Source organism: Cricetulus griseus (assembly GCF_003668045.3).
Source record: "Cricetulus griseus strain 17A/GY chromosome 1 unlocalized genomic scaffold, alternate assembly CriGri-PICRH-1.0 chr1_0, whole genome shotgun sequence".
Classification (NCBI taxonomy): Eukaryota; Metazoa; Chordata; class Mammalia; order Rodentia; family Cricetidae; genus Cricetulus; species Cricetulus griseus.
The window spans coordinates 48,747,430-48,769,064 of NW_023276806.1; the positions used below are offsets into that span (position 1 = coordinate 48,747,430).

A 21,635-nucleotide genomic window follows, 5' to 3' on the forward strand; every position below is an offset into this window, starting at 1 on the left:
GGCCCTGTTATCTTGGGAGTGAGATGACACCCCTACAGCATCAGGAGGGAGGGGAGAACTTGAGCACCCAGTATAGGAGAATGACTTCTGTCTTTGGTGGGAGGCGTGAGTGATCACTTCTGCTCCTGACATCCAGCTAATTCAGCAGAGCATAAGGTCCCAAGGCCAGTGAGCTCTCGGGCTCACCTTTAAATGCTCCCACACTCCCTGAACAGCAGGTCTCCACACCTTGGCCTTCATGGGGCCTCCCTTTGCTGTTCCAGCCCCAAGGGCAGGGCAGGGCAGGGCAAGGGTGAGGACAGTTAGTCCTCTGCTGTCAGACTACATTGGCTACACTTGAGCTCTGTCATCAGCTAGCTATGTGACTTATGACACCCCATAGTCTGTCTGCCCCTCTGTGAATACTGGGTCTTGTTTTCCACCTCCCCTCCTCTGTGTGTGTGTGTGTTGGGGCTTGAACCCAGGGCCTTGTGCTTGCTAGGCAAGCCCTCCCCCGATCTCCACCCCCAGCCTCTCATAAGTTGGGTTTCATTTGTGAAATGGAGATAATAATAACCATAGGGTTATGAGGATTAGAAGAGGTAATCTCTCTAAAGTGTTTAGCAGCGTGTAGCTGACTAAGTGCTGGATAAATGGAAACTATTTTTAGGTCAGACCGGCATTTCCCCCTTTGAAAGCTGTCAATGGCTTTCTTCCTATGAGATAAAGCACAAATGAAGTGAGAGGCAGCCTAGTACTGGGAGGAAAGCTCCCCAGGGACAGGGACATGTGACATCTGGCTGTACCATTCAGCCACCAGCTGATGGCTCTGAACCTCAGGTCTGTGTAACAAGAGGCTGATGCCAGGACTGTGCCTGGGATACAATAAAAATGCAGGGTCATGGCCAGCCCACAGCCAGTGCTGGTTTCCAGGCTCATCAGCCATCCTGCTATGCATGTGCCTTCCATCCAAATTATTTGGTTTCCTATCGGATCCCCTTTTCCTAACTCAGGGGCCAGCAATCTTGTATCTATTTAAATCTTTCCCTTTATTTTTATGTGTATCAGTGTTTTTGCATGTATGTCTTTGCATTGTGTGCATTCCTGGTACCTCTCAAGGCCAGAAAGAGGGTGTCAGATCTTCTGGGACTAAGTGAGTTGCCACATAGGTGCTCAGAACCAGACCCAGGTCTTTGGAGAGAGTAGTCAGCACTCTTAACTGCTGAGCCATCTACATACTGCATCCACACTTGAAGGTCAGAGGACCACTTTTGGGAGCAATTCTCTCCCTCCATCTTTTGAGTCACCAGGGTTGAACTCAGGTTTGCCAGGCTTGGTGGCAAGCATCATTACCCACTTAGCCATCTCATTGGCTCCATATTGTTTGTTGAGAGAAGATCTCCTGCTGTGACCTGGTGCCCACTGATCAGGCTGGGCTGTTTGGTCAGTGAGCTCCAGGAATCTTCCTGTCTGTGCCTGAGATTGTTAAATGGCTTGAGGATTGAACTCAAGTCCTGTGTTTGTATGGCAGGTATGTTATGACTGATCTCTCCTGCTTGTGGGGGGGGGGGACTTTTTATTCCATATTTAGCCATGTTTCTATGGAAAAAGTAACTTCAGCTTTTTTTTTTTTTGTCCCTCGTATGTAAAGAATGTATAAAAATCAAATTTAAAAATAGAGACTACTCTGGTCTGCCCATCAGAAGGTCCAATTCAGAGCTGGGCACAGTGGCTCTCAGTTGTAATCCCAGCACCCTGGAGGTAGAGGTGTGAGGATTACCATCAATTTTAGGGCAGCCTGGGCTTTCTGGTGCAGTCTTAGAACTGATGTGGGAGCAGTGAATGGAAATATTGGCTCAAAATGCTACCCTATGGTAAAGTAGGCAAGAGGCCCTTTTAGGCAATGCTTGGAAATGAGAATGCTGAGACTCTGAGGGACTGTGAGAGGAGCAAGCTGACCTTCTAGTGTGCACTTGACAAAGCCACCCCAGGGAACACACAATTTGGGAGTGTAACCATATGCTGTTATGTCCAGAAGTGTAGAAACAGACACTGGAGAAAGTGTGTGGTGGGCTGTTGGGCTTCCAGGAAGTGACAAGGGGGACAATCCTACACACACCACAGCGTGGGAGGCTAAAGATTAACACAAGGACAAGAAAGCTAGAAAATGGGCAAGCAACCTGTTCGCTTGCAAGTAATTTCAATTATCCACCACCCTTCAAGCTACAAGTGCACAAGCTAGCTTCAAGAGAGAAGCATCTATCAGATGCTTCTCTGGTTGCTGAAGTTTTGAAGGTAGAAAGCTAGAAAAACTCTTACTAAGAAACCGTAGCTTACTCATCTTAGTAAGTTAGGTACCAAAGTCCAGGCTGTTTTATTGCTAACCCAAATATTGTAAATATACAGAAAATTACCAGTACAAAGTTAAACACATCCAGATTTATTTACACAATGTTAAAGAAATTTTTGCGTTTTATTTCCATTTTGTGGGATTTCATATGGGGTCTGGCTTTGCTGTATAATTGACACAGGTCTTTTGAAACTTGATAATCCCACCTCACATGCAATGTTCTGTCCCAAGTGGGCAGAAATCTGGAGTTTTCAGTGCACATGCAGTGGTGGTCATGATCCTGCTTTACACTTTCCCAGGAAGGCAGCTGCCCCTCACAGCCGGGGGAGGGGCCACATGCTCAGAAAAGGAACAAAGGACAACAGGGGAAGACAACAGGCACGTGGGGACCCTGAGCATTTCTGTGCATGAGGATAAGGAGAATGCAGCCCAAACCCTCATCCCTGGAGGCTCAGAACACCAAGAAGTGGCAGAACCTCCAGGGGACAGGAAGTCACCAGACCACAGCGAGGGCATATGGAGGGTGAGAACTGCACTAAAACTGGGCCCATACTGATAAATCATTAACATGTACACTATACAGTTTATACATGTATATACGTACACACACACACACACACACACACACACACACACACACACAGGTACAGATTAGCTTGTGTTACTCCATATAAACAGATGCAGAAGAATGTACTAGTGTGAAAAGTGCACGCAGCAAGTCCTTGAAGACAGTTTCAAGTTAGTGCTCCAATTCTTACTGTTACGATGCATGGAACCAAGAATCAACCTGCACCTGTGGCTTCAGTGACTCCACAGCAACCTGCACCTGGCAAAGCACAGGCCGACAGGACAGACAGCCTGGTACCTGCTTGCCAACTCTGGGCGTCCCTGTCACTAAATCATATGGCAAATCTTAAACTTTGGTTTTGTTCCAAAAGACATTTAAGTTCACATTACTTTTCCCTCTGGGAGGAAGGTGATAGAAAATTGAGAAGCTGCACCCCATCCTATTTTAGCAATCTTTGTGCATCCCTGATGAGTGTGGATTTGAGAGGGCTGTGCCGACAAGTGGATGAAGCCTTTGCCAGTATGCATAGAGGCAGGGTTCTTCAGAGGAAATTAAGACTCTCTACCTATAGGTTTACTTGTAGAACAATATGAGAAATGCCATGCCAGCCCTCTCATTGTGAGGCTTGGTGGAATGGCCCTTGGGCTTCTCTCTCTTTCCTGGTACCCTGAGGAAGGGATGGTTCAGTATAGTGTATCCAGCCATGGTTTATAGGCCTGGCCAACAAAGGAGCTGAGCTGGTCCCTAATACAACACTGCCAGAGTGGAAAGGCTAGCGTGGGCAGGCAGGACACTAGAGGTAAGCCCAAGAGCACAGGTCTGCTGCTTCAGAGGCATTGGGTTCCAAGGCTCAGTTGCCCAGACTGACAACGCTGCCATCTCTCCAAAGGCCTCTGCTCCGCTGAGCAATGTCTGTTCAATTCACAGCATACGCACATCCAGCCCTGGCCTCTGGTCTCAGGGAAAAGTCCAAGGCCCTAGGGTCTCAAGCAAAAAGGATGCCTTGGATTTAAAACTCAGGCCACTGTGGACTTTCTGGTATATGTGGCTGAGCTACCTAACAATGCTAAATACTACTGCTCAAGTCTCGAATCAATCCTCTCTGCCACCACAATGCTGAGAATAATGGTATGCTCACCAGTGATGATGCTGGCACACTCACCAATGATGATGAGGCTCCAAGGCTGAGCAGGATAAACCAAACCAGAAATTTTTTTTTTTTTAAAGCTATAAAGATCTTAAAAATCTTAAACCTCTGGCTGGGGTTGCATATTTGTGAGTGTAACTGATTCTGAAAGAGCCTACAGAGTCTGCTTTCTAGGGATAGAAGTGAGAGGGTAGAGAGGAAGACATATCCGTGGAGACTCACTTCCTGTGTTCCCACTGGTGACTATCCACCAATGGAGAGGGGCGCACTGGAGTGCCACAGCTTTTTATTTCAGCCATGACACAGGGAATAAAATGTTGTTTCCTAAAGAGAAAACAAAAGGGGCCAAAATAACACTCTGAAAGAACCTAGCAACTACCTTCCTGCAAAACCATGTCTCAGAGTTCTGAAGACCCCGGGTGACTGACTCAATTTTGGCTCCTGTGCTCTCTGGCAAGAACAGTGGACAGCTCAAGACAGAATCCAAATGAAGTGAGCCGAAAACTGACAAGTTCTACAGAAATCCCAGATACAAGCAGAGGCAGAAGCAGTCAGTGTTAACTCCATCTCAAAACTAGTGAACATCGCCATACATTGGCGTGTCCCCCTACGTCAGCCCGGGGATGTGCTGGGAGGGACGGCATGTGTTGGAAGTAGGTCTTTCCCCCTTGGCAGGAGGTGAGGGTGGACAGAAACTCTGGTAAATTATGAGCTGGTATATCTTTGGAATTATTGTAAATTTTAGTCATACAAAACCATACATTCTGGCTCTAATAAATATTAATTCTCCTCACATAAACGGTCCTAACTTCATTTTCTAACAGACGTTCCCTGACTCATTTAGCTGCAATTCAGCATCTCTAGGACACCCTATCCGCTTGCTCCCTCTCTCCTGCTGCTCTTCATTCTGGGGAGGAGTGAGCCATCTGCTCAGGCATTCTGACAAAAGTTAGTTTGGCACATTTACTTTTTACTGACTTTCTAACCACAAAATGAAGTAGCAGCAAAATGGCATCTACTCAAGAATGCCCCAATAGTAATTATTGGGAGGAACTGTGATGAGCGAAGCTGGGATAGGGAGACCAAAGGCCTACCACACCATTGCCCAGTGTGGCTAACAGTCAAGCTGCATTAAAAGGAATTGTTACAGCTTTCCATTACCAGATGGCCACCCCAAATCCAACGATCATATTCTATAACTTATTTAATTTGGAAAAATATCGGATAGAAAATACCCTTAAAACATGAAAATGATTTTACCACACATGGCATCACATCACCTAGAAGCATGCCTTCAGTGGGGTTAGCCAAAGGTCTCTGGCCAGCAAATTAATCAGTGAAACTATGGGAAGGGTGAGAAGGATGGTCTGGTAATATAACTTTGATTTTTAAAAAGTTCATCAATCTGAAAACATCCCTTGTTCTGGTTCTATGAACAGTAGCAACGCAGGAGGAAGCAATAAGCCGTCATGGTGGAAGTTCAACACTGACCCTTTACAATGGTGCTAGGGAAAACGGAAGGCTATGACTGTCCATCCTGGGGCTGCACTGTGCATGAACTCTAAGAAAGGCATGGCGAAGCCTGCATCCTGTCCTTGAGCAGGTCCATTGTTGGTCACACAGAGCACAGCTTGAAAGAGCTCAGAAGCAGCCAGTTTCATGTTTTTGTTTTCAAGACAGGATTTCTCTGTGTAGCTCTGGATGTCCTGAAACTTGCTTTGTAGACCAGGCTGGCCTCAAATGTACAGAGATAGGCCTGTCTCTGCTTCCCAAGTGCTGGGATTAAAGGCGTGCGCCACCACGCCTAGCTAGTCAGTTTCATCTTATTTAATAGGAGTTAGATCTAGTCAATTCTCTGTTGCTCCCTCCTTCTTGCCACAAGTTAGAATATTGCCCTGTAAGTTTTCCTGATTTAATAATGTCTTGGAAGCACTTGGTTAAGTTAGTCGCCAAAAGGCAATTAACAAGGTATTGCCTAATTAAATGGGAACAGAAAAATCATCGTGGTCTATAGTCATGGTTGGGAGTGGGGTGGGGTGGGGTCGGGTGGGGCGGGGCCAGGAAGACAGCAGGGCTGGTTGGTGCGCAGTATTCTTTGAACAGGGCTGTCCACAGATGGGGAGAAGCTGGCCAGGCGCTGCCAGTCACTGCACCCTCTGTTTCCTTCTCTGAGGCTGCCTCCCATGGCCAGCAGAGCTCAGGGACAGCACCAGGTATGACATGAGAGTTGAGTTGATGGTGGAGTTGGCAGATGCCCTGGGGTGGGCACCACACAGAACACAAAAGAGTGGGGCCAGTGAAGCAATCCCTTCGAATCCCATTTCATTTCCCTTAACAAACCAACAGAAACCTAAAGCCCACACGTTTACAAAAGACAGAACTTGAAACAAAAAGTTAAAAGAATTTAAAATTTCCCCCCTCTTCTCAGAGTCAACTGTGAGATCAGTTAGGGTTCCCCACCCCCCACCCTGCATTCTTTAGTGTAGGTCCTTTGGGCTTGGATGGAAGCAGCAGAAACAGAGCTGGGTCCGACGCAATGGGAAATTTATTTTCCCAAGTCAGAGCCGCTGGGAGTGTAGGAGGTACTGTGGCTCCATCCACGCTCAGCCCCAGCTTCTCTGAAGAGCTATTCCAGGAGGTCCTGAAAAGACAGACACGTTACTAACAAATTTTAAAAAACCCATTTTGAATGCAATCGTTTACTTGGCTTGTCAGATCTTATAGCTGGTAAGGCATGGCTTCTAGTTTATGCACAATTTGGTCCCAGTTGTATCTTATAAAATAAAAACAAATCTATTTAAAGTTTTTTCTATGTATGAGTGTTTTGCCTGAATGTATGTCTGTGTACCAAGACACACCTGGTGCCTTTGGAGGCCCGAAGAGGGCATTGGCTACCCTGGACTAGAGTTATAGACAGTTGTGAGCCATCACGTATTTGCAGAGAATGGAACCGGGGTTGTCTGGAAGAGTAGCCAGTGCTCTTAACATTTGAGCCATTTTTCCAGAGAGTGTCTTGGTCACAAGTAGAAAAATAATTTGTCTTTAATTTATTTGTATTTTATGTACATTGGTGTTTTGCTTGCACATATGTCTGTGAGGGTGTTGGATTCCCTGGAAAAGAAGTTACAGTTGTGAGCTGCCATGTGGGTGCTGGGAATTGAACCCAGGTCCTCTGGAAGAGCAGCCAGTGTTCTTAACTGCTGAGTTATCTCTCCAGCCCTGAAAAAATAATTTTTAAGACTGAAATTTCTTGATAATTCCCCAAGAAGAAAGCTTCTCACCTCATCTGAATCATCATGATAGCCGCTTTTAGCATGGGAGGCTGTGTCCAAAGCATCCACTCCATCGGCCTCTGCGTGCTGCTGTAGCACAGAATATCGGTGGACCAGGAACCTGGGGAGGAGAATGAGGTTAGTTTTCTGAGCTGAGCAGGGAGCATTTCTTATAGTATGGGGTTTCCTCCTATTTCCACACTCATGGCTGCACAGCGTGCAGATATAATAAGATACAAGATTTGGACTTGAATCTTGAGGGTTATCACTTTACCTAGTTTCAGCCAAGAGAACAGGATCACTTGGGCTGGAGTGGCCTTTTGGTTGGGATTCAGGACCTCTGACCTACTTTATTCCTTACCTTCCACCACAGACATATTTCTTCACAATGAGCACTCCTGCTACAACTGTGACCAGCATCAATCCCACGATGGCCAGGATAATAGGAACAGAATTGGACTTGGAATTCTTGATAAATTAAAACATAAACAGAGGCACAGTTAGGCATGCATAGTCTACAGCTTCATTCAAAGAGGCTGCTCGTTTCTTTGAGTAACCGACAGTCCAAGGCACTTAGTTCAGATACTTCTTCACCCCCAGCTGAATGTCTGAGTGTTACCAGGAGGCTAGCACAGCAGCACAGGGAATCTGAACTCCAACCGCCTGGAAGCTATAATGCAGGGTCTTCAATGTCAATGTTACAGTGGAAGTCTTGGCAACTGCTTCAAATCAGGGGTGTCCAAACTTTTGACATTGCAACATGATGTCATCTATAAACTTCATGCTTGAGAACTGCTCAACTAAGTTATCCCCCAAAATTGCATAAAGAATTCACATTTTGAATAAGTTTACAATTTCAGTTAGGTTACAGCTATTCTTGGCTGCATGTACCCCTGGGGCCAAGGGTTGGACATGCCTAGAAGATGGCTATGGTCACTGTGACTGTTCCATGTCCCTTGATTACAACTCCTGGAAATTAAAGGTGGAACAGGAAAGGAGGCTGTGAGAATAGAGGCTGAATGAATTATAATTAGGCCATCAACTTTGAAGACGTGTGTCAATGCTATTCCAGGAAGGCCATTCTGTGACACCAAGATTTCTGTTACTTAACTTTTGGTATGTTTTTACAGATAAGCCTTATCATATCATTGTTTGAGTGTAACCTACCTGCTTCTGGGTAGGAGATAGGAAGTGTGTGTTTTCAGTGTATCCATGAGGAGGCGGAGCTGGATTCTGGGACAAGCTGTGTCCCTGTGGGCGGGAGTCCTGTGCAATCACACACACAAACACTCTGAGGACAGCCACCAGCAGTCCAGGGCAGAGGTGCAGAGAAGGGGGACTTGCCCCCTGACAAATACACACACCCACACACTCTTCCCTCCTCATTGTCTCAGAGTCCCCCCCTGTCAGGGTCTCATCCTGGTAGAACAGCAGGGGAGGAGGTGCTGCCATTGTCAGGGTCAGCCTGTCATATTACAGATTAGGGAAACAGGTCCTCAGCTTATCTCCCTGTCACACTGTGCCCATGTGCTTTCCCAGGTGACCCTCCCTAGTGACCTTATCTCCAGGGCTCCACCTGACACATCAGTACCACACTTCCTAGGACTTGATCTGAAGCAGGCCGTTATGACTACACTTTAGCCTTTCACTTGACACACACTCGTGTCTTAGCTCAACAATCCCCACCTACTGGGTAGGGCTCTCCTCTGTGTGTGCAAATCTCCAGACCATGGTCCTTTATGGTATTTTCTTTTGTTATTTTTTTAGAGGCTTATTTTTTGCTTTTGGGGGGCAGGGTTTCTCTGTGTAGTCCTGGCTATCCTGGAACTCACTCTGTAGACCAGGTTGGCCTCAAACTTACAGAGACCTGCCTGCCTCTGCCTCCTGAGTGCTAGAATTAAAGGCAAGCACCACCACCATCCAACTTGGTTTTTAAATATTTATTTTTATTTGTGAGTTGTGTGTGTGTGTATGAGTGTGTGAGTGTATGAGTGCAGTGCTTACAGAATCCAGAAGAGGGCATCAGATCCCTTGGAGCTGGAGTTAAAGGCAACTATGAGCTGCCGACATGGGTGCTAGATACCAATCTGGGGTCTTCTGCAAGAGCATTATGTATTGTAGACTGCTGAGCCAACTCTCTAGCCCCATTTGTTTGTTTTGGAGATAGTGTCTCATGTAGCCCAGGATGACTTCAAACTAGCTATGTATGGCTAACCATGGATAACCTTGAACTTCTGACCCTTGGGTCTGAGTGCCCAAGTGTTGAGGTTACAGGTACACATCATCATGGTTTGCTATTTGCTGCTGGGGACTGAAGTCAGGGCTTCGTGAATGCTAGGCAAATGCTCTACCCACCGAGCTATAGTACCCAGCCCTAACCTTTTTATTTTAAAAACTTTAACATCTAAGTGCACGTATCAGCAGGGACATTGTGACAGTTCAGTATGTGTATCCTTCACTCACTGAGCACAACTCCTAATATTTTTTCTGAAAAACTCTAGGCCTCAGAAACTTTACAACTCCATGCTTTTAAGGTGTTTATAACTTTACATAGTACCATTTTCCCCAAACACATGCCAGCTCTCAGCAGGATGACCTTGTCACTGGGGTATGTGATGGATCCTGCATCCTAACAGCTTCCTGTGCAAAGTTCTGCAGAAGCACTGAGGGCCATTCCATATTGGTACCAAAGTATAACTTTGATTTTTCCTGCCAGAACCCAGAAACTAGATCTGTTTTTTTTAACATACCTGCTTCTTGGGGTTCAAGAAATTGCTTGTGCATTTCTTTTTCAAGTCTTTTACTTCTCGAGCTGGATTCATGCCCCCTTGGCATCTGTCTCCTGGGATTTTCCGGTACCTGAAAGACAGGAGATTGTTCACAGAGGCTGGCAGTGGCTTGTGTTGCTTTCTGGGGGAAGGCATGGAGTCAGTGGCCAGGGCCTCTTGGCTGGGGTGCACCTGACCCCTGCTTTGCAGGAGTTGCAGTCGTTCTGTCTAGCAGGTTGTGAGGTACATGGAGCCTCAAAGAAATAAGTTTGTGAAAGTCTCCCAAAATCTGTCTTCAGTGATGGCTACGATAGAGGTGGGCTTGAACCCAAAATGACAAATGGGAAGCAGTACTAGGTATAGGCCAGCTGTCTGCAATGAGGCCTGTCAGCAAACTCAGCTCTAGACTCACTTCATTGAAGAGGGTCTCTACAGAGCAGCATAGATGCCAAATAATAAACTAACAAATGTTTGTATTAGTTAATGTGCAAGAAGCATTGCACAATGCATGCCACACACCCATAACACACACCACACATACATCACATATTACACACAACACACACACTAAAATGTCTCAGAAGAGAAGACAGAAAGGGGAAGGAGGAGTATGGTAAGAAGAGATTTTTTTTTTTTAAAAGCAGAACATAAGGATGTATTTTGCCTCTTGCCAGAAAACAAGAACTGAAAACTTGTTCTTATCTCTGGGAAACTGAGGAAATCTGAACAAACCCTCCAGCTTTACTTGCTGCTAGCCTCTATTTTAACCAACTTTACGGAGCATCGGTTTTGGAGGCCACATGGCTGTTTCTCACTGGCTTAGCTGTAGCACTTCTGATGCATGGGTCATGATGTCATGGTTGCCTGTGTTCATTTCCAGGGACTTTTGTTTTAAGGCAGGGTCTCATGCTATGTACCCCTGGCTGTCCTGGATCTCACTAGGTAGACCAGGCTGGCCTGACTCCACAGAGATCGGCCTGCTTCTGCCTCCCAAGTGCTGAATTAAAAAGTGTACACAATTTTCACACCCCGCAATTTTCAGGGGCTTCAATGGCCACCTTTGTTGAAAACACGACCCAAGTGACTATGTAAGTGGCCTTTTGAATGATCCACCACAATTCAATGGGTGACCTTTGGCATTAAAGGACCCCAAACCTCCAACCTCAGACTATGGGAACACCATTTCTGAGCATGTGTCTGTTCCAACAGAAGCTATGAGGGTTGGCTACAGGCATGCAAAGCACTGAGTGTCTTGTCTCTCATCGCATTTATTCATGCCCACGTAAGTCATTCCCTGCTTCTTTTTTTCTCCAGACAGGATTTATCTAAGCAGGGCTGGCTAGCTTAGAGCTAGATGTGTAAGCAGACTGGTGTTGAACTTAAGGTGTCCTCCCACCACTGTAGCCTGAGCACTGGGGTTACAGACATGCACTTGCCCCATCAGGTTTCATCCTATTCTTTATCCCACAAGGGTCACTAAGCCCTATCCTTAGGACTGTAGACTTAAAACTGGTTCTCAGGTTTCTATAAGTTTGGCCACCTCATTAGGGAGACCTGTTTGGCAAATGCATTATTTTGTTGACTGAAATACTATGTGGTAGGCAAAATGGCCATGGGCCCAGGGCTGGAGGTGGGGAGTGGCGCTGTCTGTGGGGATATCTTGTGTCATTTCAGGGCCAGCAAAGGCACAGCATTTATGTGTCTTGCTGTCAGTAACTTGTCTGTCCTTTAGACTGCATCCAAAACTGAGACCCAGAGAAAGCTCACTAACAAGTAGCACAAAAAAACGGGCTAGCAGAGAATGAGGAGTCCATCAGTGGAGAGAGCTGCTGAGGCTCCGTTAGAGCTGTGCCTTCTCCTGTCGAGGCTGCTGGAATATGAAATTAATTAAAATGGAAAACTCGGTTCCTTAGCTGCACTGGCGTGAATAGCCCCACGAGGCCAATGGCTGCCCGTTGGACATGGCAGATGACAAACTATGTTGTCATCACAGTAGGTCTACTAGACAGTTCTTTCATGAATGTTCTGAACTGTGCCAAGATAAGCTGCTTTGGCTCTTGGAGCAGTGGGGATCTTGCCATGGAGAGGCCATCTTACCCGTTTGTCGTCAAGTGCTCTTCCTTGCCATACAGACAGAACTCTAATTCATGCCCCTTCAGTTCCGGCTGCTCCACACACTCCGAGGCATTTTCTGGACGGAAGTAGCCAAAGTCACTGCAAGAATCAACAAGGACACTTTTGAAGTTGCCTGGAAGCCAGCACATGACCAATAGTTACGTGGGAAGTTGACATTCCTGTTATGGGTGCTCCAACTGAGGTGTGAACAGTTGCTAGGAACAGGTTGGGAAGGCTGTGGTGTGGCTCATAAGTGTCCCCACCAAAGGCCTGTGTTAAGACTTGGTCCCCAGTGTGGTGCTAGGGTGGGTCCCTGGCTTCTCCCTCTTGTGTCACTTTTTGGCCATGGGGATCAATTTGCTCTGCCCCATGTTTCTGTCCTCAAGTGCTGCTTCACCACAGGCCCACGATGGCAGAACCTGATCAGAGCTTTCCTCGGACAGTCTTTCCCTTTAGAAGTCACCTGTCCCGGGCATTTACTAAAGTCATGGAAAGAAAAACAGTCCCTTAGGAAAAACCACAGAGAAAGCTTACTGAAGAGGAAAGATGGACCAGGCCTGGCAGACTTACAAACAGCCAAGATCCTCCAGGGTAGGAGACCTACAACAGTCCAGGCCCAGGGAAGGGACAGAGTGCCACTTACAGTTAGGGCAGAGTCCGTAACAACGAAGATAACAGGGACCACAGTGGCATAAGAAACAGATCTAAATTCAGAGACACTTAATTCTTTCCTTCACCTCCACATGTCACTTGTTAACTGTTGCTCTTAGGAATATGTGTTCTAACAGTTTCTCTTCTGCCCCTCTTAGCTTCCTAGATAGTCCTAGGTTTCCCATAAGAGCACTCCTTCCTGCCCTCCATCCTCTGTGTATGTGCGGATGAACTTGCATGTATATATACATGCATATATGCCCACGCCCATGCACGTGGATATGGAGACCAGAGGTCAATGTCAGATGTCCTCTATTTCTCTCCCCCTTATTTGAGACAGGGACTCTCACTGAACATGGAGCTCACCAATTGACTAGACAGGCAGGCTGGTGAGTGCTGCCCCATGCCTAATACTGAAGTTACAGATGTACGCCACCAAGCCTTGTTCTTATGCGCATGCTGTGGCTCAGAATTCATGTTCCCATGCTTGTACAGGAAGCACTCAAGCCATTGTTCCAGCTCCCCAGCCTCCCCGCTCCCTGCCATCCATCTCTTTGTAGCACTCTCGTCCAAACTCCTCCTGTTCTCTGCCGTGAAATAAGGCCCTGCCTTTTCTCCAAGGATGATCCTTTATACAGCACCCATGGCTTTGGTTCTGCTTTTTCCACCCACCCTTTCATCACAGAGGTCTGCCTGCCTCCCAAGTGCTGGGATTAAAGGTGTGTGCCACCACCACCGCCCAGCCCTTCTTCCTTTTAAAAAGACTTAAGTTTTTTTCGACAGGGTTCTCATGTATCCCAGGCTGTTGTTGAACTCACTAAGTAGCTGAGGGAGACCTTGAACTTTTGATCCTCCTGCCTCTATCTCCCAAGTGCTAGGACTATAGCATGAATCAACACACAGTTTATCAGATGCTCGGGATTGAACTCGGGGCTTCATGCGAGCTAGGCAAACATGATACCACTGAGTTACAGTGAAGACTGTCTTTCTTCTTATATAATTTGTCCTTCCCACCACGTCTAGGTCAGAATCTCTGAGGTTGGCCCGTGGCTGTGTCCAGTGACTAATATGACAAAATGATCTGTCTAAACGTTGGTGATGTCTGGTTCCCTTTCTCTGCACTTCCCTTTAGCAGACAATAGACAAGAGTTTTTCAATGTGGGGGAAGGGAATGTCAGTAGTTTTTAGCTGGATAAAACAACTATCTTTCACCTCCCCACATGTGGGACAGAGGCTAACTGAGGGGTCTGAGGAGTGCTGATACCAGAGGAAGTCCTCCAAGGAACAGGGACAGAAGGATGGCTGTTTGGCCGCAACATAGTCTCGACCATTCTGACAGACAGATGACTTTCGTAGCCGTAGGAACTGTTCTTTATAGCCCAAAATGCAGCCATCTTTGTAATCTCCAGGGTCTGTGGAGTGTGCCAGCCATGTGGTATAGTCATCCTCTTCACCTAAAGGACAGACAGAATGTTCAGACATCGGCACAGTGCACAGGCCCACCTATAAGAGAGAGGCAGCTGCCAGGCTAAAGGGAAGAGGGGACAGGTGTAGATACAGGATTCAAAGCCACTTTAGTCTAGAATCTATTAGCAGTTGCACTTCCTCATGGCAAAAGAAGAGTAGAGAGAAGACTAGAAGATGGAGAGCCATCATGCCTTCTCTGTGGGGATTAGGAGCAACCTTTGTTTTGGTTTTTTGTTCTTTTTGTTTGTTTTTTCATGACAGAGTTTCTCTGTGTATCTCTGGTTGTCCTGGAACTCACTCTGTAGACCAGGCTGGCCTTGAACTCACAGAGATTGGCCTGCCTCTGCCTCCCAAGTGCTGGGATTAAAGGAGTGCACCACCACGCCAGGCACAACCTTCGTTTTCAAGTGAGGCTGTATAGGGAGCGCTAGAGCCTCTCCAAACCAAGAGGCTGCTGTCTGCTGTGAGGGCCTGAGCACTCCATCCCTGGAGTTGTCAGAGACAGGCCGTCATGTTTCTCATCCTGGGGCCCTTTGTTTAGTATAAGACGCTAACGAGGCAAGGGCCCAGGCTCAGTGTGACTGACCACACATAATTGGCTTCAATCGGAAGGGAAAACAGTCTGTTTCCGGCTTTTCTCTAGAGTTCTGTGGCTCTCTGATGCCAATTGTAGACATCTGTTTCTGCTTTAGCATTCCACATCATCTACTCATAGGAAAATACTCAACAGGTTGGAACCTAAAGAATGTTGCCAGCGTTTTTACCTTTTGGGACTTGATCAACAGGGAGCAGGTGACTAACAATATTTTAAAGATCTTAAGCTTGAGAGCTAATGTAGAATTCCCTGCTGCGGGATAGACTCACAAGCCAGCCCCTTCCGCCTTCTTTATTGCATTAGAGGAGAAGGGCCCTCAGGTTTCAAATCACACTTAAATGTCTTAGAGACCGGTGAGTCTAGGCTGAGCACTTGTCTGTTAAACTCAAACTTTAAGCCCTTGATCATATGATGCCAACACGTAAACACAGGCACCTTCCCTTCAGTGTTTTCTTTTAGTCTACATGTTTCTCGTTGTGACACTATGACTGGGTTTGTTTGTGACACTTTGGGAGTACCATGCGCTGGACACTTCCTTCCTGAAGTCCTTTGCACTTGCCCAGTGCTCATTCTAGAGCCTCAGCTAGGATTCACATTCAAACTAAAACTACGTAAAACTCCCTCCCTTCAGTGTTCTGAGGGACAGGCTCAAGAAGCGGTCCTCCCTCCAAAGCTTGCTTCCTACAGTCCCACTGCAACTGCCTACAGAGGGGCATCCCCCTCCCCAATGTCACAAAACTAATTTTAGACAAACACATAATGCACTATTCTTACAAACCAGAAGAATGTCTCACAAAAGGTACTAAAGATCACTCGTGCAGTGCAAAGCTACACTGTCCGACATGGCAGCCCCTGCCACATGCAGCTGGTCTGAACTGAGACGTGCTAGGGATGTTAGACTTAGAAGAAAAGCAAAGTATCTTAGAAATCTTTCATACCACTTACAAGTTGAGATGATCTTTTGGACATTTAGAGGTAATTCTACCATCCTTCTATTTTATAACGTAGATGACAGAATAATTTAAGTTACACAGATGCCCCTTGCATTTCTTTTGCACAGAGCTAGGCCGGTGAACTGCTTTGCTACTCCATTGCTGGATGCCCACACAGATCATCTCTAATCGCCTTTCATGTGCATATGCATTGATTATCCTGCTTGCAAGAGATTCCTCTGAATGGGTTATTTGGGAAAAAGGAGTTTACAAATTTCTACTGGGAAATCCGGAAGGAGACACTCACAGTTCCGTTCCAGGATATCTTTGAAATCGACTGTGTAGGAGACCCACTGGCGGGTTATGAAAGACTCGGTGAATCCCCAGATGCTGATGTTCATAGAGCGGGCTCCAGGCTCTGAAGCCAGGCCAGTGAAGTAGATGGGCTCCTGTGTGAACACATAGCTTTGCCAGCACTGGCCCTCATCTGTGGAGAACCTGAAACCAGAGTTAGAGAAGGATCATGACAGAGGACCAGCATGTACTGGAAGTGTCAGGAGAGCACTCTAGTTGTCAGGTCCCCAACCAGAGGAAACACTTGCATTTGGAGGATGACTCACTGTCTGACAATACAGTGAACAAGGTCTGAGAAAAGATTCATTCATAGAACACATGGAAGAAAATATCTCTTTCAAAGGAAGAGAGAATAGTGACCCAGGTAAGAATGAGTTTCTAAAGTAACAGATTTGAAAAAAGAATTGTACTTAAGTCCTTTTAACTCCAAGTGCTTGGGCATTTCTGTATTTTGGGGGCAGGGTGAAAGAAGATTTTTTTTTTTTTTAAGTAGTAGTAGTGGTGTGTGTGTATGTGTGTGCGCCTCAGAGCATGGGGTAACAGGACAACTAGCAGGAGTGCAGTATGTGTGTGGCGGTTCTAGGTATTGAACTCTGATTGACAAGCTTCACAGCAAACACCTTTACTTTCTGACCCAAGGGGGAAAATTATTAAGTGATAAAATACATAGCTAGGAGGAGGATAAAGCACTGTCACCTAGTCTGGGATGCTCTAAGCATAATCCCTGTGAGAGCCCATAGTTCTGCAGAATCTAAGGCCAATCAGGGTCCATCTCTCCGTGCAATAAGCCCAAGAGCTTCCCCAGCACTACCCTCTATGCATATAGGTGTGGGAGCTGAGAGCATGCATACTTAATCACATTGATAGGACGGTTGCTGTGCTCAATGGCCACGATAATGCCTCCGGAATCTAGGATGGTATAATAGTGGGGTCCTTCTAGCATCTTTGCCCAGGAGTAACCACCGTCATCTGAGATGTACACGTCTGGGACCATCACTGAGATGGCGTCTCCCACGCTACCTGCAAAGTAAGTGGCCATTACCATATATTAGCAATGCAGCAAAAAGGATTTACTGATGAGAGAAAACTTTTAAATGAATTTACTCTAATTAACCAGGCCTATTAATAGGAGAAAGAATACCACCAAAGCTTGGGTGTTGCTATTGCCAATGAGAGTCTATTAAAAACCCAAAGCATTGTTATAATACAGGAAATTCTATCCAACAATCACATTCTAGTAGCCTTCAGCTGTCCATGTGACACAGCCTTGTGTTGTCTGAGTGAATCTTAAGTTGAGGGACTGCCCAGGTCAGACTGGCCCATACCCACATTTATGGTTGTCTTGATTAATGACTGATGTGGGAGGGCCCCACCCACTGTGAGCAGCATCAATCCTCTAGGCAGGTAGTTATGAGTTGTATAAGAAAGTTAAGAAAGAAAGCTAAGCATGAGCCTTGAGAGAGGGAGCTGGGAAATAAGCCAACAAACAGGCTCTGCCATAGTCCCTGCATTGAGTTCCTACCCCGACTTCCTTCAATGATGAACTATGACCTGGAAGTATATGATGAAATACTTTCCTCTTCAAGTTGCATTTAACCAGAGTGGTTTATCAAAGCAACAGAAAGAAAACTAGAACAAAACATAGAAGCCACCTGCAGTGGCTTTTTTTTTTTTTTTGAGGGGTGTGCTCAAAGGCAATGCTGTCTCCCTGTGCCTGGCAGCTTGTATCCACAATGGTGAGAGGGAGGGTGGGTTCCTTACCATGAGCAATGACTATGCCCACGGCATTGGGCTCTGAGAGTGGGGCCATTGGAACATTTAGCTTCTGAGAGATGCTGTAAGAAGCATGAATATGAAGGCTGCACTGTGAAGAGAAGCCAAAGAACAAATTAAAACCAAAGGCATAATGTGTTAGTGTTCAGGCATCTGTACTGGCCTGTCCTTGGGGTTCTGACAGGATACGCCCTCAGCTGCAGCCACTAAGAGCACCTCCTGTGCACATTCACTATGTTCCCTTTTAGAAGGGCCCTGCCCACCTCCCATCTTTTCTTCTTTCTTCCTTCCTTCCTTTCCTTCTTTCCATCTGCCCCCCCACACCCTTTTTTCTCTCTCTTCTCTCCTGCTGATCCTGTCCTGGAGGCCAGTCTCCTCCCTCCCTATTCCCCCTTTTTATGATCCCTTTTCGTAATAAAAAATCCCTCTGCTTGAACCCTGTCACATGGTATCTCTCTTGTGCACTGCTTTTCTTAAATTTCAACATAATGTCCTTACTCATTTCACAGAGCCACCCATTTAAATTCATTAAAACTTTGAATTTAACTCAAACCTCACTGTGATGATGATAAAAAACAAAAAATTGTGGTAAAATTCATTTCATAAAATGTACTATCTGGCTTTTAAAGTATATACTTAAGCATATTCTCACTTAACCAGTCATCGGAACCTTTTCATCTTGTACAACTGAAACCATCACTTTTAAAGCAACAAGTCTCTACTTCTGTCTCCTTGTAGCCTGAAAACAACTATTCTACTGTCTGCCTCTATAGAGTTGACTACTCTAGGATCCCTCACATAAACAAAATCACACAGAATTGGTCTTTTTGTAATAGGCTCATTTCACTTACCACTGTCCTCAGGGTTGACCTATATTATAGCATTTGTCAGAATTTCCTTCCTTTATAAGGCTAAATAATAATCTATTTTGTGTAAGGGTGGAGGTAGAGGAGAGTGTATGTTATATTTTATTAACCCATTCTACTATTGACGGAGTTACTTCCATTTCTTTCGCTATTGTAAATAATGTTGTCATATACATAGGTGGTCCAACTATTTTGTCATGACTTGCTCTCTTTTTTTTTTTTTTCCAAGCTGGGGATTGAACCAAAAGCTTTACACATATTAGGTAAGTACTCTACAACTGAGATACATTCCTAATCCTTATTTTTAAATTTTTTATTTTGATATTAGGTCTTACTAAATTGCCTCGGCCAGCTAGCAAGTCTCGTGACTCAACTTCCCTAGTGATTGTGATGTCAGACATGTGATACTATGCCCAAACTGAAATTCTTTTTTTTTATATGAACTCAGAAGTATAACTGATGTACAAGTTAATGTTTCACTGAGCACAGATGCAAAAATCCTCAACAAATACTAGCAACTGCATTCAGCAGCATTGTTGTTATTCACCATGATCAAGTAGGAGTCATCTTTGGAATGACAGGTTCAGTGACATGCAATTCCATTTATATGATATACCACATCAGCAGAATGAAGGATAAAAAGCATACAGTCATCTCCAAATAATAAAGGTCACAGGCAACATAATAGTAAATATTGAAAACTGAGTCTATTTCCTATATGATCAGAAACAAGACAATGATGCCCTTGCTCTATTCTGTTTAGTACTGTGTTGGCCTTTACAGTACTGTGAAGTCCTAACTAGAACAATGATAATGACAATAATGTTTTTCCAAAACCTAGAAGAAATGATTTGAAATGTCTGTCCTATACAGAATGGATGATGTTTGAGGAGAGATGTTGGCCAGGCATTGGCGGCACACGCCTTTAGTCCCAGCACTTGGGAGGTAGAGGTAGGTAGGTCTCTGAGTTCAAGGCCAGCCTGATCTACAGAGAAGAAAGAGTTCCAGGACAGCCAGAGCTACACAGCGAAAAGCTGTCTTGAAAAAAAAAAACCAAAGAAACCCAAAAAACAAAACAAAACAAAATGGGGCACACAAAAAAATTCTGGTATCATTTTTCCAGGAAATAGCAAGAAAACCCTGAATCTATATGGAACCTTTAAAGACTGAAACACCAGAACAATCCTAAGTAAGAAAGAATAAAGGGGAACAGGGTCACACTTCCTGGCTTTACACTATGCTATAAAGCTACAGTCATCCAAACAGCATGATGTTGCCATAAAAACAAACACATAGGCCAATGCAACAGAACATTCTAGACATAAATCCATACATTTATGGCCAATTAATATTTCACAAAGGAATCAAGAATACATGAGAAGGGGGCAACATCAATAAATGTTGCTAGGGAAACCTGATATCTATGTGCAAAAGAAGGATTTGAATTCTCATTTCATATCATCTGCAAAAATTCACTCTAAACCAGTGGTTCTCAACCTATGGGTTATGACCCCATGGGAGTTGCACATCAGATATTTACAAATTATTAAGTATCAGTGAAATAACCTTGTGGTTGGAGGGGGTCACCACAACATGAGGAAGGTTGAGAACCACTGCTTTAAAGAGATTTGAATGTAAGACTACAAATTAAAATACTAACAGAAAACTGAGAAAAAAGCTTTTTCTTTCTTTCTTTCTTTCTTTCTTTCTTTCTTTCTTTCTTTCTTTCTTTCTTTGGTTTTTGTTGTTGTTGTTGTCATTGTTGTTTTGATTTTCAAGACAGGGTTTCTCTGTGGCTTTGGAGGCTGTCCTGGAACTAGCTCTTGTAGACCAGGCTGGTCTCAAACTCACAGAGATCCGCTTGCCTCTGCCTCTGCCTCCCAAGTGCTGGGATTAAAGGTGTGCACCACCAACACCCGGCCAGAAAAAAAGCTTTTTGATCGGCTGGAGAGAAGGCTCAGCAGTTAAGAACACTGGCTGATCTTTCAGAGGATCAGGGTTCGATTCCCAGCACCCACATGCCAGCTCACAACTGTCTGTAACTTCAAGATCTGAGATCCTCACACAGATATATATGCTTCTTGACATAGCCTAGGCAGTAACTTTGGAAATGATCCTAAGAACAAACACAACAAAAAGCAAAAATGTACAAATGGAATCAAATTAAAGACCTCCTGCAAAGGGAATGTCCAGCAGTGTGAAATGACTATCTGCAAACTAGACAAATGGCTGTCCACAGAACGGATAGTATTTGCAAACTACATACAGCACAAGGGGCTGTATAGCAAGAAACAAGTGTCTAACTTCAAAATGGGCAGAGAAATGTATAGCCATTCTTCAAAGACAGCAAATAGCCAAGGGGTATTTGAAGAAGGTCCAGCATTACCAATCATTGGGGAAATGCACATAAAACCACAATCCATTGTCACCTCAAACTTGTTAGAAAATCATTTGTAGTAACAAAAATATAACAGTAGCAAGTATTGGTTAAAGTCGCAGAGAATGGGGAACACTGGTACTCTGTTGGGGAAATGTAATTGAAGCTATCACCACACAAAAGAGTGTGGTGTTTCTCTTAAAATTTATACAACTGCCAGGAGTCTACTACTCAGTATTTAGCTAAAAGAGATGAAGCTAGAAACTCAAGGATATCTATCTATCTATCTCTGCAGTCTACATGTACTGTGGTTCAAAACAACTGATGTATTTTTTTTTACTCTTCATTTAATGGTATTTTAATATTTAAACCTCCAAATAAGCAACCTGATGTATTTTTAATAACAAAAAGGTTTATTTTT

General features: G+C 45.0%; 1 protein-coding gene across 4 annotated transcripts in view; it reads right to left on the reverse strand.

Annotated features, from left to right (window-relative positions):
* Positions 1–2,398: 2,398 nt before the first annotated feature.
* The window catches only part of Sort1 (sortilin 1), an 80,465-nt gene continuing 61,228 nt past the window's right edge, over positions 2,399–21,635 (reverse strand). For 2 of the 4 annotated variants that reach the window (XM_027395493.2, XM_027395491.2), the window contains exons 12-21: positions 17,960–18,062; positions 17,050–17,218; positions 16,152–16,342; positions 14,115–14,304; positions 12,182–12,298; positions 10,067–10,175; positions 8,484–8,582; positions 7,678–7,784; positions 7,326–7,437; positions 2,399–6,685 (exon numbers count right to left, since the gene is read on the reverse strand). In XM_027395493.2, the coding sequence (XP_027251294.1) occupies positions 6,671–6,685; positions 7,326–7,437; positions 7,678–7,784; positions 8,484–8,582; positions 10,067–10,175; positions 12,182–12,298; positions 14,115–14,304; positions 16,152–16,342; positions 17,050–17,218; positions 17,960–18,062 (1,212 nt within the window). In that variant the 3' untranslated portion in view covers positions 2,399–6,670. The remainder of the gene's footprint in view (positions 6,686–7,325; positions 7,438–7,677; positions 7,785–8,483; positions 8,583–10,066; positions 10,176–12,181; positions 12,299–14,114; positions 14,305–16,151; positions 16,343–17,049; positions 17,219–17,959; positions 18,063–21,635) is intronic. The other 2 variants (XM_027395495.2, XM_027395494.2) reach the window with 1 other exon arrangement.